Consider the following 12,015-nt stretch of genomic DNA (forward strand, 5'->3'; position numbering starts at 1 on the left):
CGGAGCTGGCGTCGATGGGTGTTTGAGTGCTGCTCTATATTGGGTGAGTGCAGACGCGGGAGCAGAGTTGGTTACAGCGCGTGCCCACAAGTGCAGTGGAGGACGTGTGGAGGGCACACCTGAGGAGCTAACAAGAGGTCTCTGTCAGTTGGTGCTGATGACAAAAATAGAGACATTGACGCAGTTTGAGTTCCAAGATATAAACACGTGAAAGGGTCAAAAGAGAGGACGACAAGTCTTGGTTTACACTTCAGAACGAGTGTGTTCTGGCAGCATCAAAAGCTCAGTTCAGAATGTGTGAGAGCAGCATACGGGAACATTTACACCCCACATTACTTTTAACAAAACTGTGCACGGTATAAACTTGACTAGTACAACTTTTAATCCAGCCACATCGGGACATCATAACCTTTGTTACTAATGCGGCTGGTAACATATTCAATGCACAACTAAGAAAAGACACCAAGAAATCAAACAATGTTTCACAAGATGGCTATGAATCATAAAAAAAATCAGTAACACGAATGGTCACGGACGTCAGAGCGCGGCACCCTCTCGGTGTTGGCAACAGAAGGTCACAGAACAGTCAGTGGCAATGACGTGCACTGATGAAAGCTGTGACTCAGCCAGTGTTTCCCAACAAGTACTCAATTATCTCCACCATAGGCTGAAGACGATCATATACAGTCATATACACGATAATACTTTGAGTTTCTTAAAATCCAGTGATAAGTGAAAAAAGATGTACTTTGTGACAACAAACAGCTTCTAACTGTGGAATAGATTCTGACATCTTTGTGCTGTAAAGAACAAGACCATTGACTGATCTGATATTCCTCCCAAACATGGAGGACAATAGAGTTTTACAGTTCTCATAGTTTTGCGTACAGAGGAACTCCCCTGCCTGACATCAGTGCGAGTAGGCGGACAGTTGTGTTTACGTGCTGATTGATTGCCAGCCCAACGCTCCCAGCTGTCTTCCCACCCAGCACAGAGCCGCTCCCAAGGCTGCCGCGGCCATCACGGCCAGGCCGGCCTTCAGCACGGCGCCGGGGGGCCTGTTGAAGCGAGCCGGGGCCATGCACGCCAACATGGCCACTGTCACGGTCAGGGTGAAAAAAATGGAGACGGCGGTGTTAATGGCCACTATCTGGCCAAACTTGGCGAATGGCACAATGACACAGAAGAAGAGAGGGACGGTGGAGATCACTGTGGTGACGGCGCTGGACACTATGGCAACGCCCACATGGTTCACTGCCTCCAAGGTCCGTCTCTGTCTCTCGGGCCCCGGCTCCTGAAAACACAGCAGAGATTAATAGGAGGAGCGGCTCCTCTTTATTCATGAGCCTTCAGGGCGACTCTTTGCCTTATTAAATCCAAAATCGTAGTCATTAGCTGTTTGTAAACAGAAGATGTGCAGTGACAGTTTTTCTAATTGCTGAAAGAATGTTAACTCTCATACTGAGTTATGACCAGGCGAAGAGGAAAGGGCCTCCGCAGCCAGCAGGTATCCCTCCACCAGGTGCAGACAGTAATCCACTGAAGATCCCACGAGTATGGATAGAGAAATTGCCTCCACTCCTCCCATCTCCCAGCCCAGCCAATACATGAGCGCCACTACCAGACAGATCACTCCTGTTGAAAAAACTCAAAATTACACTTATGATCCCGACCCAGGCCTGAATATTCAATTTTAAAATTCCTTTCTGAGTGTCGAAACGTGAGTCACTTCCAAACCTGAAAATACAGATTTTCATCTCCTACCTAGAATGGTTATGAGTACTGGGAGCAGCAGCAGAGGATGTGCAGTAAACACGGACACAGCTGCCACACAGATGGCCAGAGACAGCAGCAGACTCCAGAGGGCACTCTCCACACCTACAAAACCAGAGAGCAGTATAATATCGGATTTTTACCTGCTGCCGATTCACCCTTCGTCAGTTTGCAGGAATAAACGCATCTATTTGACAGTGCCACCTCTCTCACTCGCCTATAATTTCCATGAAGATCTGCTTCCAGTGCTCGCAGGTCTGGAAACCCCGCTGCAGAGCGGAGGACTGCGGGAGTGAGGCGAGCTGCTCCTGGATGAAGTTCTCCCACTGAAGGAAGTCAGAATAGGTCTGAAAGGAGGATTTCCCCTTGTATGTGGTCTTGAGAGAAGCGAGAGATAGAAGATTACGCATTGGCACCAACTGGAACAGTGCTGCTCTGTGATGCAGGCACAAGCTGAAAGACGGAGGGACTTACAGACTCAAAGGCCATGGACAGCCAGCGGACCTTCCCTCCACGCATTCCCACCGCTCCGTGAGAGAGCTGCCCGGGGAGCAGGTTGGGCTCAGGGAGAGAGTGACATTCAGGATGGAGCAGAGGCAGAATGGACGACAGTTTATTCCCTGAAGGGAACAGAGGACAGGACATGACCTTTCACACACTTCTCATTCTCAACACATGGTTATTTTATGACATGGTTGACTTTGTCTTTGTTCAGGATTTGTGTTTTTTTTACCCACTTTATAATAATTAAGTTTTTAGTGATGCAATCACTGATTATTTTAATTGTCATCTTATCATTATCAGTCCGCCATTGATTGATTTATTTCGTAATAAAATAGCATTAATAATTGAAATGATTGATTTTTGTTTTTGTTGATAAATTAACGTATCAATTAACCAACAAACCATTTTATCTCTACGGTTTTAATAATTGTTCGATGATATTGTTTGGTGAAATGAAAGACTTCCCTCTGAATGGTGATCGGGTGTTACCTGAAGGCAAACACTGTGCTCCTCCTGGCTTTACAAGTTGTGTGTTTGCACTAACAGCTTTACAGATCTTGCAAAGAAGCCCCATTTCCTGGAAAATATCAAAGTCCGGGTCCAATATAATGCTGCCCTTTGGAGAGAATTAAACACCATGTCAACCACACGATAATGTAATCTAAAAATCAGTCTCTGCTTTATTTCTGTCGATTGTTAAGACACACTGACACAGCTGTGGCCCTCACCATATCGCCAATAACGTGGTTGTCCCTGATTTCGGTGCGATTGACTCCCAAGATGCCAAACACAACGAAAACCATCGCCCCGGTGTCGACCAGAGGACGGACCGCTGGATGGCCGCATGCACCGCCGCTGCATGGGTTGAAGCCAAACGTTTTGGATGATTTCGTTTTGGCAGCAGAAGAGGCATCTTTGAAAATAGAACCAGAGGAAACTCTGTCAACAGGCATTTATTTATACGTTGCAAAAATATCTGTATAAGTAGAGTACTGTGGGAAAATCCTCCTGTGGGTTCAGAAGATGCCACTTTTAAAAAGAGCAACATTTGAAAGACTGTTGTATCACAGTTTCTCTATTTTAAAGGCTCAACGTGAGAATGAAAAAAAGACATGTCACAGTGTGACACATGCAGCGAGAAAATAGTTTTCACTGTGGGCTAACAAACTGTGTCAATGTTAATGATGCTTTCTGACACTAGCTCACTCACTACTGGGAATATAAAAGGTTCCCTGTGTGGGTCCATCAGGCCCAGAACTGATGCCGCAGCCAGGCGGGTTGACGCACACGCGGCTGGGATGAGGTCTCAGGCGGCGCTGGGCAAAGCACAGTCTCCTAAGGGCAGAAAGAGCAGAGCTGAAATGACAGATTGTCCACTAAAACGACACGACAGTCCATCTAACTCACACGTTTATTGTTTTTTTCACCTGCTGTGCTGCTGCAGAGACGACGCTACATAAAAGGAAAACTCTGGTGTCCAGCCATGACGGGGTTCACACGAGGTGGATGTGATCATCCAGCTGGGGTACGGGTGGTACACATGGGAAACACACACTGTCATTCTGGTGGTGTAATTGCCACGGGGCTGATAATACGCCTATTCAGATAAAACAAGATTAGTTATAAGCCGCTTTAGTGGCACATATTGCAGTTGGGAGACATACCGGTACAACTAATTATACTGTCGTCATCATTTTTTTGCTCTCTAACCTGAAATGATGACAGGTCTTCATGCTCTGTGCGGCACAGTTTCCATGGGGAGGGAGTGCTGGTGTTGAGGGAGAAGCGGTAAAGAGTTGTCGAGGCTCCAAGGTCCAATTTTGATATGAACACTGTAAGTAAAGAGCCTGGAAAACAAACACAAAGTCCAATATTTAAAAAGTAGTGGGAGAGGTTTTGAATACAGAGGAAGAGGATTCTTACGTGCTGGATTTCACCTGTTTGGTTGGTGCTTGAATTTGGTTTCACTGAGCTCCGAGGAGAAGAGAAGGCTGCTGTGCTCTGGCTCTGCTGATGTGTAGAGAACTTAAATGCTGATGAGGAAGCGTGGGTGTACAAAGGATGGGGCTTTTCCATGAACACACCTGCAGATCATAAGATGAAATCCCGGTCTTTGTTTTGGATCTGTGAGGTTAACTGGCGAGTGTGCGTGTTTCCATCACTGCCACAGTCTCACCTGAGCACATGGGGCAGGAGATGCCTTGGCCGCTGAGGTTGCTCCTCAGAGCCAGCAGAGTCTGGAGGTTTGTGTCCCGGCGGAAAAGAAGGGGGGCGTGAGTGGCGGGCCTCAGGAGACAGCAGAACCCGGCAGACACGAGCAGCACCAGGAGGAAGACACCTGGGCCGACAGGAAGACAATGATCAATGATGGCAGAGACGAGGCGCTGATGGAGTAGATGGAGCAGCTGACAGACGGATCAGGAGCAAGAATCTATTTCAGAAACTCCTTAAAAAGAGGGAGGATAAATACTTCCTGATAGGCACTTGCTCTTCCTCTGACAGACTAAATCCCCTCCGGCTGGACAAAGATGAGCTGAAGGTTACTCTCACCACTAAATCATAGATCAAGATCTTGGCTGACAATATCTTTGAAAAACAAACTACAGACATTTTACAGAGTATAAATTCCCATGTCAAGGGAGTTCTCAGCGATTTATATCAAATCTCACCTAGAACGGCCTTTCGCCGCACCACGGCCGGCTCTGCCACTAAGTGCTTTAGAGCCCACCGGAGATTCGTGCTCACCACGCCCACATGCTGCTGCCCTGGAGGGGAGCGAGGTGTCTCCACTGACAGGGAAAGAATGGTCGCGTCGCCGTCTGTGTCACAGGAGCCTGGGTCAAGACGAAGACAGGGGGCTTAGTGGCGCCTGGACAGCAGCATTTTACAACCTGGACTCATTCCCTTTCCCATTCCCCCCCACGTCCTCATGATTCACTCAAAGCGGGGGAGATAATAATCTCACCTGGCTCCATCTCCACTGACAGAAGTGCCACATCATCATCCTCATCTGACAAAGGGCCGTGGCTCGCCGACAGGCCCGAAAACAGCTTCCAGCTTCAGCGGGAGGAGGCAGTTTAGGGAGAGAGACAGCTGAATGGATTACAACGCGCCTGTGGTGTCGCACAGCATGCGCAAGTAAAATCTCACACAAAGGTAAGGGAAACACAGTGCCTCACCAATTCAACCAGGTGTGTTCCTGAGGCTCCACACACTCAGTCCAGATACAAAGAGCGGCGGGCATCAGGGCGGATACCCAAAGCCAGCAGCAGCTGACAATGAGGGCCATGAATAGGCCGAAGTCATGCACGGCTGGAATCTAAGTGTCAGTTAAACGAAGCACAGCGTGAAGGAACTTGAAACATTGAATTTGTGCTTATCGCATGCAAAAAACTGTCTGCTGAGAGAGGCACTTCTATTCACCCATAGCAGCGGAGTCATTCATACGCCGCGTACAGATCCTGTTAACAGTTGGATTTCTCTTCCATGCTCACCTGAGAGAAGGTGTTCGCAGCATAGGCAGCTGCAGTAGTGAAGGAGGTGAGAAAAGTAGCTCGGCCGGCTGTTTTAATTGTGTAGATCATTCGCTGCTGCGGTTGACGCAGATGAGAAGCCTGTCTGAAGGTGCTGATGAACACAAATACATCATCCACCCCTGAGCAGCAGTGAGAGAACAAAAGAGCTTCCTTATTACATATTATGGCAAACATGCTGTAAATAATTCTACTAAACTACTAAAGGACACGTTTAACATTTTGGAAAAATACACTCAACTTTCTTGCTGAAAGTCAGATGAGAAGATCGATACCACTCTCAGACATCACATCTGCTCATCGTCTTCTCAGTGCATTTCCCCAAAAAACAATCAAACTATTCCTTTGGTGAAAAAAAAAGGTATTTATTTCCCCTTACCAATCCCGATAATTACAAAGGCTGCAACTCCGTTGAGAATGCCCAGGTACCTCACGCCAAAGACAACATGGTACAGAAAAAGAGCCATTAGGCAGCTCAGTCCAATGCTAGTGAGTCCGAAGAAAGTCAGAAACACTGCAGAGAGACGACAACGCATCGAAGAGCTCGTTAACAGTCATATGGTACCAAACAACTGAGAGAATTGACTGCATCAATTTGGTTTTTTTTAACTCTGTCTCTTGTTTGCACTTTCCACTATGCTGCTGTAATCCTGTAAATGTCCCCACTGCGGGACTAATAAAGGATTATTTTATCTTATCTTAAATGCAAGAGGAATTCAAAGCAGGTCATACTGTACCAGAAAAGGAGGTAAGGACATAGACGAGCACAGTAATGCACGCTCCACTGATGACAGCCAGCATCATGTCATTGTAGAAGGTGTGTCTCACCTCATCGTCAAACAGCTCTGTTCCACCATACAGCACCTTCACCTGGCTGAGCACATACAAAAAAATCACATCAGATTTCAACCGTTTGCAACATTGTGTGGCACATGTGAACGCTGTGACTATAATGCGGCAAAACCACTGAATGGAATGATTGTGGACTGTAACAAATGGGCAATGTTGCAGTGACGTTGTTCTGACCTAGTGGATTGCTTTGCCAGGATGTCTGCACACTGAACGACAAAGTCTTTGAAACGCGATCTTTGCTCGTGAGCTCGGTCCTGCACGGAGTAGTAGGAAGGAAGAGGAGCTCCGAAGTGGATCTCACTGCGTAAGAGGGAGGAGGAGAGATGCTCAGGGGACAGACTCTCATCCACGTACCAGTAGAACTGTGGGTGGGTGATGGCCAGACTCAGAGAACCTGGGAATACATACATGGCAAATCTGTTAGGAGGATTCTTACAGGTATTACAGGTTTGAAGGCTGTTATTTCCCCCCCTCTTTTGTCACTGTGGGCTCACCTTGAATATCAGCTAGATCTGGGCCCATGCCATCATAGTATATCTTCCCTCCCCTCTCACTGGGGTACAGATAAGACAGGAGTGAGCTGGGTGGGGAGCAGTAGGACGGTCCTAGTGGCAGATCCCTTAGCATCTCCAGAGGCTTCCAGCAGAACTGATGAAACTGCGGGTGCTGCATGAGCAGGCGCTCCACGTGGTGAATCGTCTGCAGACGTTCAGGAGTGAAGATGTTGCGATCGCCTTCCCCTTGAGCCACAAACACCAGCTCGATCCTCCACAGAGCCTGGCTCTGCAGGTAGTAATTGGGAGCAGATCTGCGCCTCCTAATGAGCGGAAGAGTCAAATTCTCATCCCATGATCTCTCCGCTTCCTCCGCTGCTCTGTGATTTGAGTTCTTGCGCTTCCCCAATTCAAGCACTGTCCTTTTATCTCTGCTCTCTGAGGCTCCACTCTTCTGATCATCTGCTGCATGTAAAGGATCGTTAGGAGTGGAAGACCTCACGCCCTCATTGTCTGTCCTGTTGAATGCTCCCTGTCTGCTCAGCATCTCCAGCAGAAGCTCCCTCAGGGCCTCAGACTCGCTGTTATCTACGTCTCGCCTACGTCTGTCCCAGGACCCTAGCTGAGTCTTTACAGCAATGGTGAGGGCGTCGAAGCGCTGGGCAGAGAAGTGACTGTGAACCTCGAAGGCACTGTAGGAGAGGTCTATGTCCAGAGGAGGGCAGTAGAGGAGCATGTAGGCAAACAGGGCGCACGGTAGCGAGACAACTACCCCTAAAACCACTCCACTGGCCCAGGGCTGTGTGTACACCCACCCTACTGCCCTCCAAAGTCCACACACCCCAGCCTCCCCAGAAAAACACCTCTGTCCTGTTGCGTGCCTTACTCCATCCTCCTCCTCTTCCTCCTCCTCCTCCCCTCCCCAGTTGGTCTGAAACAGCAGTGGCTCATCGTCCACATCCATGCTGGCACCTGTCAGGGACACATAACACCACTTGATCATCGCTCATTTAAAGTAACACCCCTTTCTCTCTCGGGGCAGGAGCACAAAAAAAAGATGTTTGAACTGCCAGCAGCTGACATGTGACAGCACAAGACACAAATGAAGGACAAAGTGAAAAAAAAAGTTGCACTCAGCAAGCAAGAACATGATAATTAAGTCTGAGTCCTGCTTTAAGATGCTGATCACAAGAGCTCGGGGGTGAGACAGGTTAAAAACTGTGATTTAATTCTTCTCTCTGTCAGCGGGTGCAAGCCCATTATCACCCAGAGAGGGTCTGCTGGTGGCCGTCTTCGAATCCCCAGTAGCGGTGTCTGCCCTGCAGCAAATGAATTCATTTCACTTGTCTAATTCCTGACAAGAAGAGCGAGTGTGATATTAGGCAGAGTTGAGGAAGAAGAAAAGGTTTGCCTCCTGTGATGGGCAGCCTTTGAATAATAGTGTCAATAGGTGCCACCTTTTCTCTACTCCTCGACACACACGATACTGCAGTTTCTATCCAAGTGGCAGTGAGCCCACTAACTGCAGCAATTGATCTATTCTCTTTAGAGCAGCGCTTTAAGGTCAGCCAGGTGAGACAGTGCATCTTTATTATGTGTAAAAGATAGCTGCTCTCAGCTCTGTAGCCTAAGTGAAAAATCCATCGTAAAAAAAATAAGAATTTACAAATTACGCCGTGTAATCGATATTTGTAAAAATGATTAAGACTCCTCGAGTTAAGAAACCAGAGAAGAAAGACTATTGAGAGGCAAACCCTGGAGCTGCAAATAAACTAGAGGCTTGTTGATTTATGGGATTTGTGTTTGTGGTCTTTCACCTGAATAAACTATATTTTATGGTCGGGCTAAAGAAAGAAAAGTGTTGATGTCTGCTGGAGAAAATGCCCTTGTGTGCTTTGCAGGCACTGTGTCCACAAAGTCTCCGGTTCACTGCTAATGGAGCAGCCCAATATGTTGTTTTCTGTCATACCATAATGAAAGCCACTTTTCCTCTCCAGACGTGTTTCTGTCTGTAATATGACCAATTTTGTGCAAAAAATCTTAAGAAATATGTCAAATATAATTGCGCATTTAGAGTAAACGAAATGGAGTTTTGGTAAATAGATTATTGTAATCCTGTTACAGTTCATCACGTCTGCCTCTGCAGCTCGTTTTGATGATGGTGCTCCTCTCATCAACAGAAGATGAGAGGAGACACTCAGACGAGCACAGAGATATGATGAGAGAAGTGGAATGGAAGAGATGGGGAAAGAAAAGCCTGGGGAATGACTGGACACACACACACACACACACACACACACACACACACACACACACACACACACACACACACACACACACACACACACACACACACACACACACACACACACACACACACACACACACACACACACACACACACACACCACAGCCGTCACCCTTCAAACAAATGACCAGCACCTCAGAAATCTGTGAAGAGAAATTGTGCTTTTCTGCTCGATTCATGGCAAAAAATCAAACAGGCAGAATCTTAACGTCAAAACAGGCTGATTAGGGGCCCGATGTCACAGTCTGAAGAAGTCATCAGTGACGGACATGCAGACTTTGTGCCTATTGGACATCAAGGCGGGGCTCTGTGCTGTGTGCTAACCCTCTGAAAGAGGACGACAGTGATGCACAGCGACAGGGAGACATCCCTTTCTCTCCTCTCGATGAGTCTGACGCTTCTTTGTGTCCAAGAGCATTGCACCTCATGTACAATGATTATGAGTGGTGTGCAGCTGTAAAGCACTGTGAGCAGTGCAGAGGTTGGTATGACTAATGTTTTTACGAGCTCCCACATGTTCAAAACCACTATTTTTCCGTAAAGATTAAGAGCACACAGTCGATTTGCACCCTGCGCAGGTGTGGATTAAAAATAGTGTGTAATTTGGCATCGTGCTTCCTGTATTTAGAGGAATAAATGCTGTCTCCCTCATGGCTCGGTTTGTATTAGGGGCTATGTTTCTTTGTCTATAATGTAGTTTTAGACTCAAAACGGAGATAAATGCACCGAGGGCCCTGAAGTGAAAATCTATTTGCAGCTTTTGAGGTATGAGATCTGGTATTAATCGCTTGAAAAGCATTTACCTTCCCTCGCATAAGACTCAATTCTGAACTCTCTGTGTAGCTTCTGTTCTTGAACATCTTTAAGCAAGTGTTGCCCAGGTACTCATGCAGCACCTGCTTGCCTGTACAGCAGTATTTGAAGCACCGTCTTGTGCAGCACAGAGCTGTATTTGTCTCCTGTTCAGCCAGTTGTGAGCAAAAAGGAAGGTGAACCATAAATTCCACTCGACCAGTTTTTCTCATGTATTTCTTCTCCCATAAAAACGTGAATAAGCTGAGTGCAAGTGTTTCTACCCTCCACTCCATCTCTGGATTGTGTCAGGTAGTTGAGGTGGGAGCTCTGAGCGATCCCAGCATGCTGCCAACCTGAACCTTTCATCTACAATCATCTGTCTCAACGTCTCTCTCATCCCCCCTTTTGCTCACCATCCCTCACTCTCTTGCCCTTTTCCTCCTGCAATCTTTCTGCCTTTTTTTCCATCTTGTGCACAAAAGGCGAGAGATTAGTAACCTTCATTATTGACAGCAGCTAAAAATAACCCCACCCTCCTCAGTTGTATCTCCTCTCCATCTCATCCAATATGGATATCACATGCTGCCCCACACAAACTCAGCCTGGTGTGAACTCAGCGAGCATACCACCTCATTTAAAGGGGCATCGATTGCACAACGAGTGATCGATGAATACAATCCTCATGCATGAGCGCTCAGCAGCACGCTTATAGCAGACGTGCCTTCCATCCTTTGTGCACTGTGAATCTGGAGTCCGTGGTTCAAGTCAAACTCTCCAGATTCATTCGACGGTGTTTTCTCATTGTGTTCTCGATGAATTCATGCTCGCACTGAAGGGAGTGCAAAGCTAGGTGTACGGTGTGTGAAGCGTCGTGGTGCTGTACCATGCAATTCCCACTCTTCTACATAAAATGTTGTAAACAATCCCCATATTACAGTGAGGGTTGTTTCCTTTTCATGCAGTTTATAAACACATTTATACACATGATGAAAAACTGCCCCAGAGTTACTCTGATAAACAATGCTTGTACTCCTAGCAGGTAAGATACGCTTTTATTCATTTGTTAATTCATTTTTGGACTTTATCTGGCATTTCCAAGGTAACTACACAGTTTACTACCTTCAGGAATTATGATCTGTATTAATAATACATCAGGCAAAAACGAAAGCATCCCTATCAAAGCAAACGCCTGCAACACTGAGGAGTCTTACCTGAGGCTGATGAGACGAGGATTACAGGTGGAGCGTTCAGGCCTACTGGGTCCACTTGTATCGTGCTGAACTTGTGCTCTGCAATTTCATCTCTTCCATGCTCTTGTGGGGAAGAAAAAGAAAATGCACTGCTTTATTGTCATAGTTAATAACTCATCAAGAGAGACACACCAAGGGAACCCCCACAAGAGAATGAGACACAAATCTACTCCCCCCGCCCCCCCCCCCCCTTCACTCTACAGGAATCTTCTCATCTCAGCAGTTAATAATGGCTTGTTTTCCTCTCCTTTTATGCTCCTCTGTCCTTTCTCCCTCTCCTCCTCTCTTACCCGGTTGTCCAGGCGACAGAGTCAGTGAGAGAGATTTCTTCCCAGAAGCTCCCCTCTCTCTCTCTATCTCTCCCATGGCTTTGTTCAGCTTGCTCTGCTGACTGGCTCACCGGTTGAGGACAGGCGAGGAGGGGATTGCAGCCGGAAAAACCCCTCCTGTAAATCACCGGAGGACGGCAGGAGAGCCTGGAGACATTTGATGAATGAATCAAAACA

The 12,015-nt window shown here is 47.1% G+C and overlaps 1 protein-coding gene across 1 annotated transcript; it reads right to left on the reverse strand.

Annotated features, from left to right (window-relative positions):
- Positions 1 to 802: 802 nt before the first annotated feature.
- Positions 803 to 8,120, reverse strand: disp3 (dispatched RND transporter family member 3; the record flags this gene model as incomplete). The annotated part of the gene is made up of 20 exons (XM_079270900.1): positions 803 to 1,294; positions 1,463 to 1,635; positions 1,765 to 1,878; positions 1,991 to 2,150; positions 2,248 to 2,393; positions 2,767 to 2,893; positions 3,006 to 3,190; positions 3,488 to 3,612; positions 3,705 to 3,874; positions 3,988 to 4,124; positions 4,215 to 4,361; positions 4,454 to 4,615; positions 4,947 to 5,111; positions 5,243 to 5,334; positions 5,457 to 5,596; positions 5,772 to 5,932; positions 6,190 to 6,324; positions 6,548 to 6,684; positions 6,837 to 7,056; positions 7,157 to 8,120. 20 exons carry the CDS (start codon positions 8,118 to 8,120, stop codon positions 938 to 940), a joined length of 4,017 nt encoding a protein of 1,338 aa, XP_079127026.1. The 3' UTR covers positions 803 to 937.
- Positions 8,121 to 12,015: the final 3,895 nt, after the last annotated feature.

Source organism: Melanostigma gelatinosum (genome assembly GCF_949748355.1).
Source record: "Melanostigma gelatinosum genome assembly, chromosome: 6".
NCBI classification, from domain to species: domain Eukaryota; kingdom Metazoa; phylum Chordata; class Actinopteri; order Perciformes; family Zoarcidae; genus Melanostigma; species Melanostigma gelatinosum.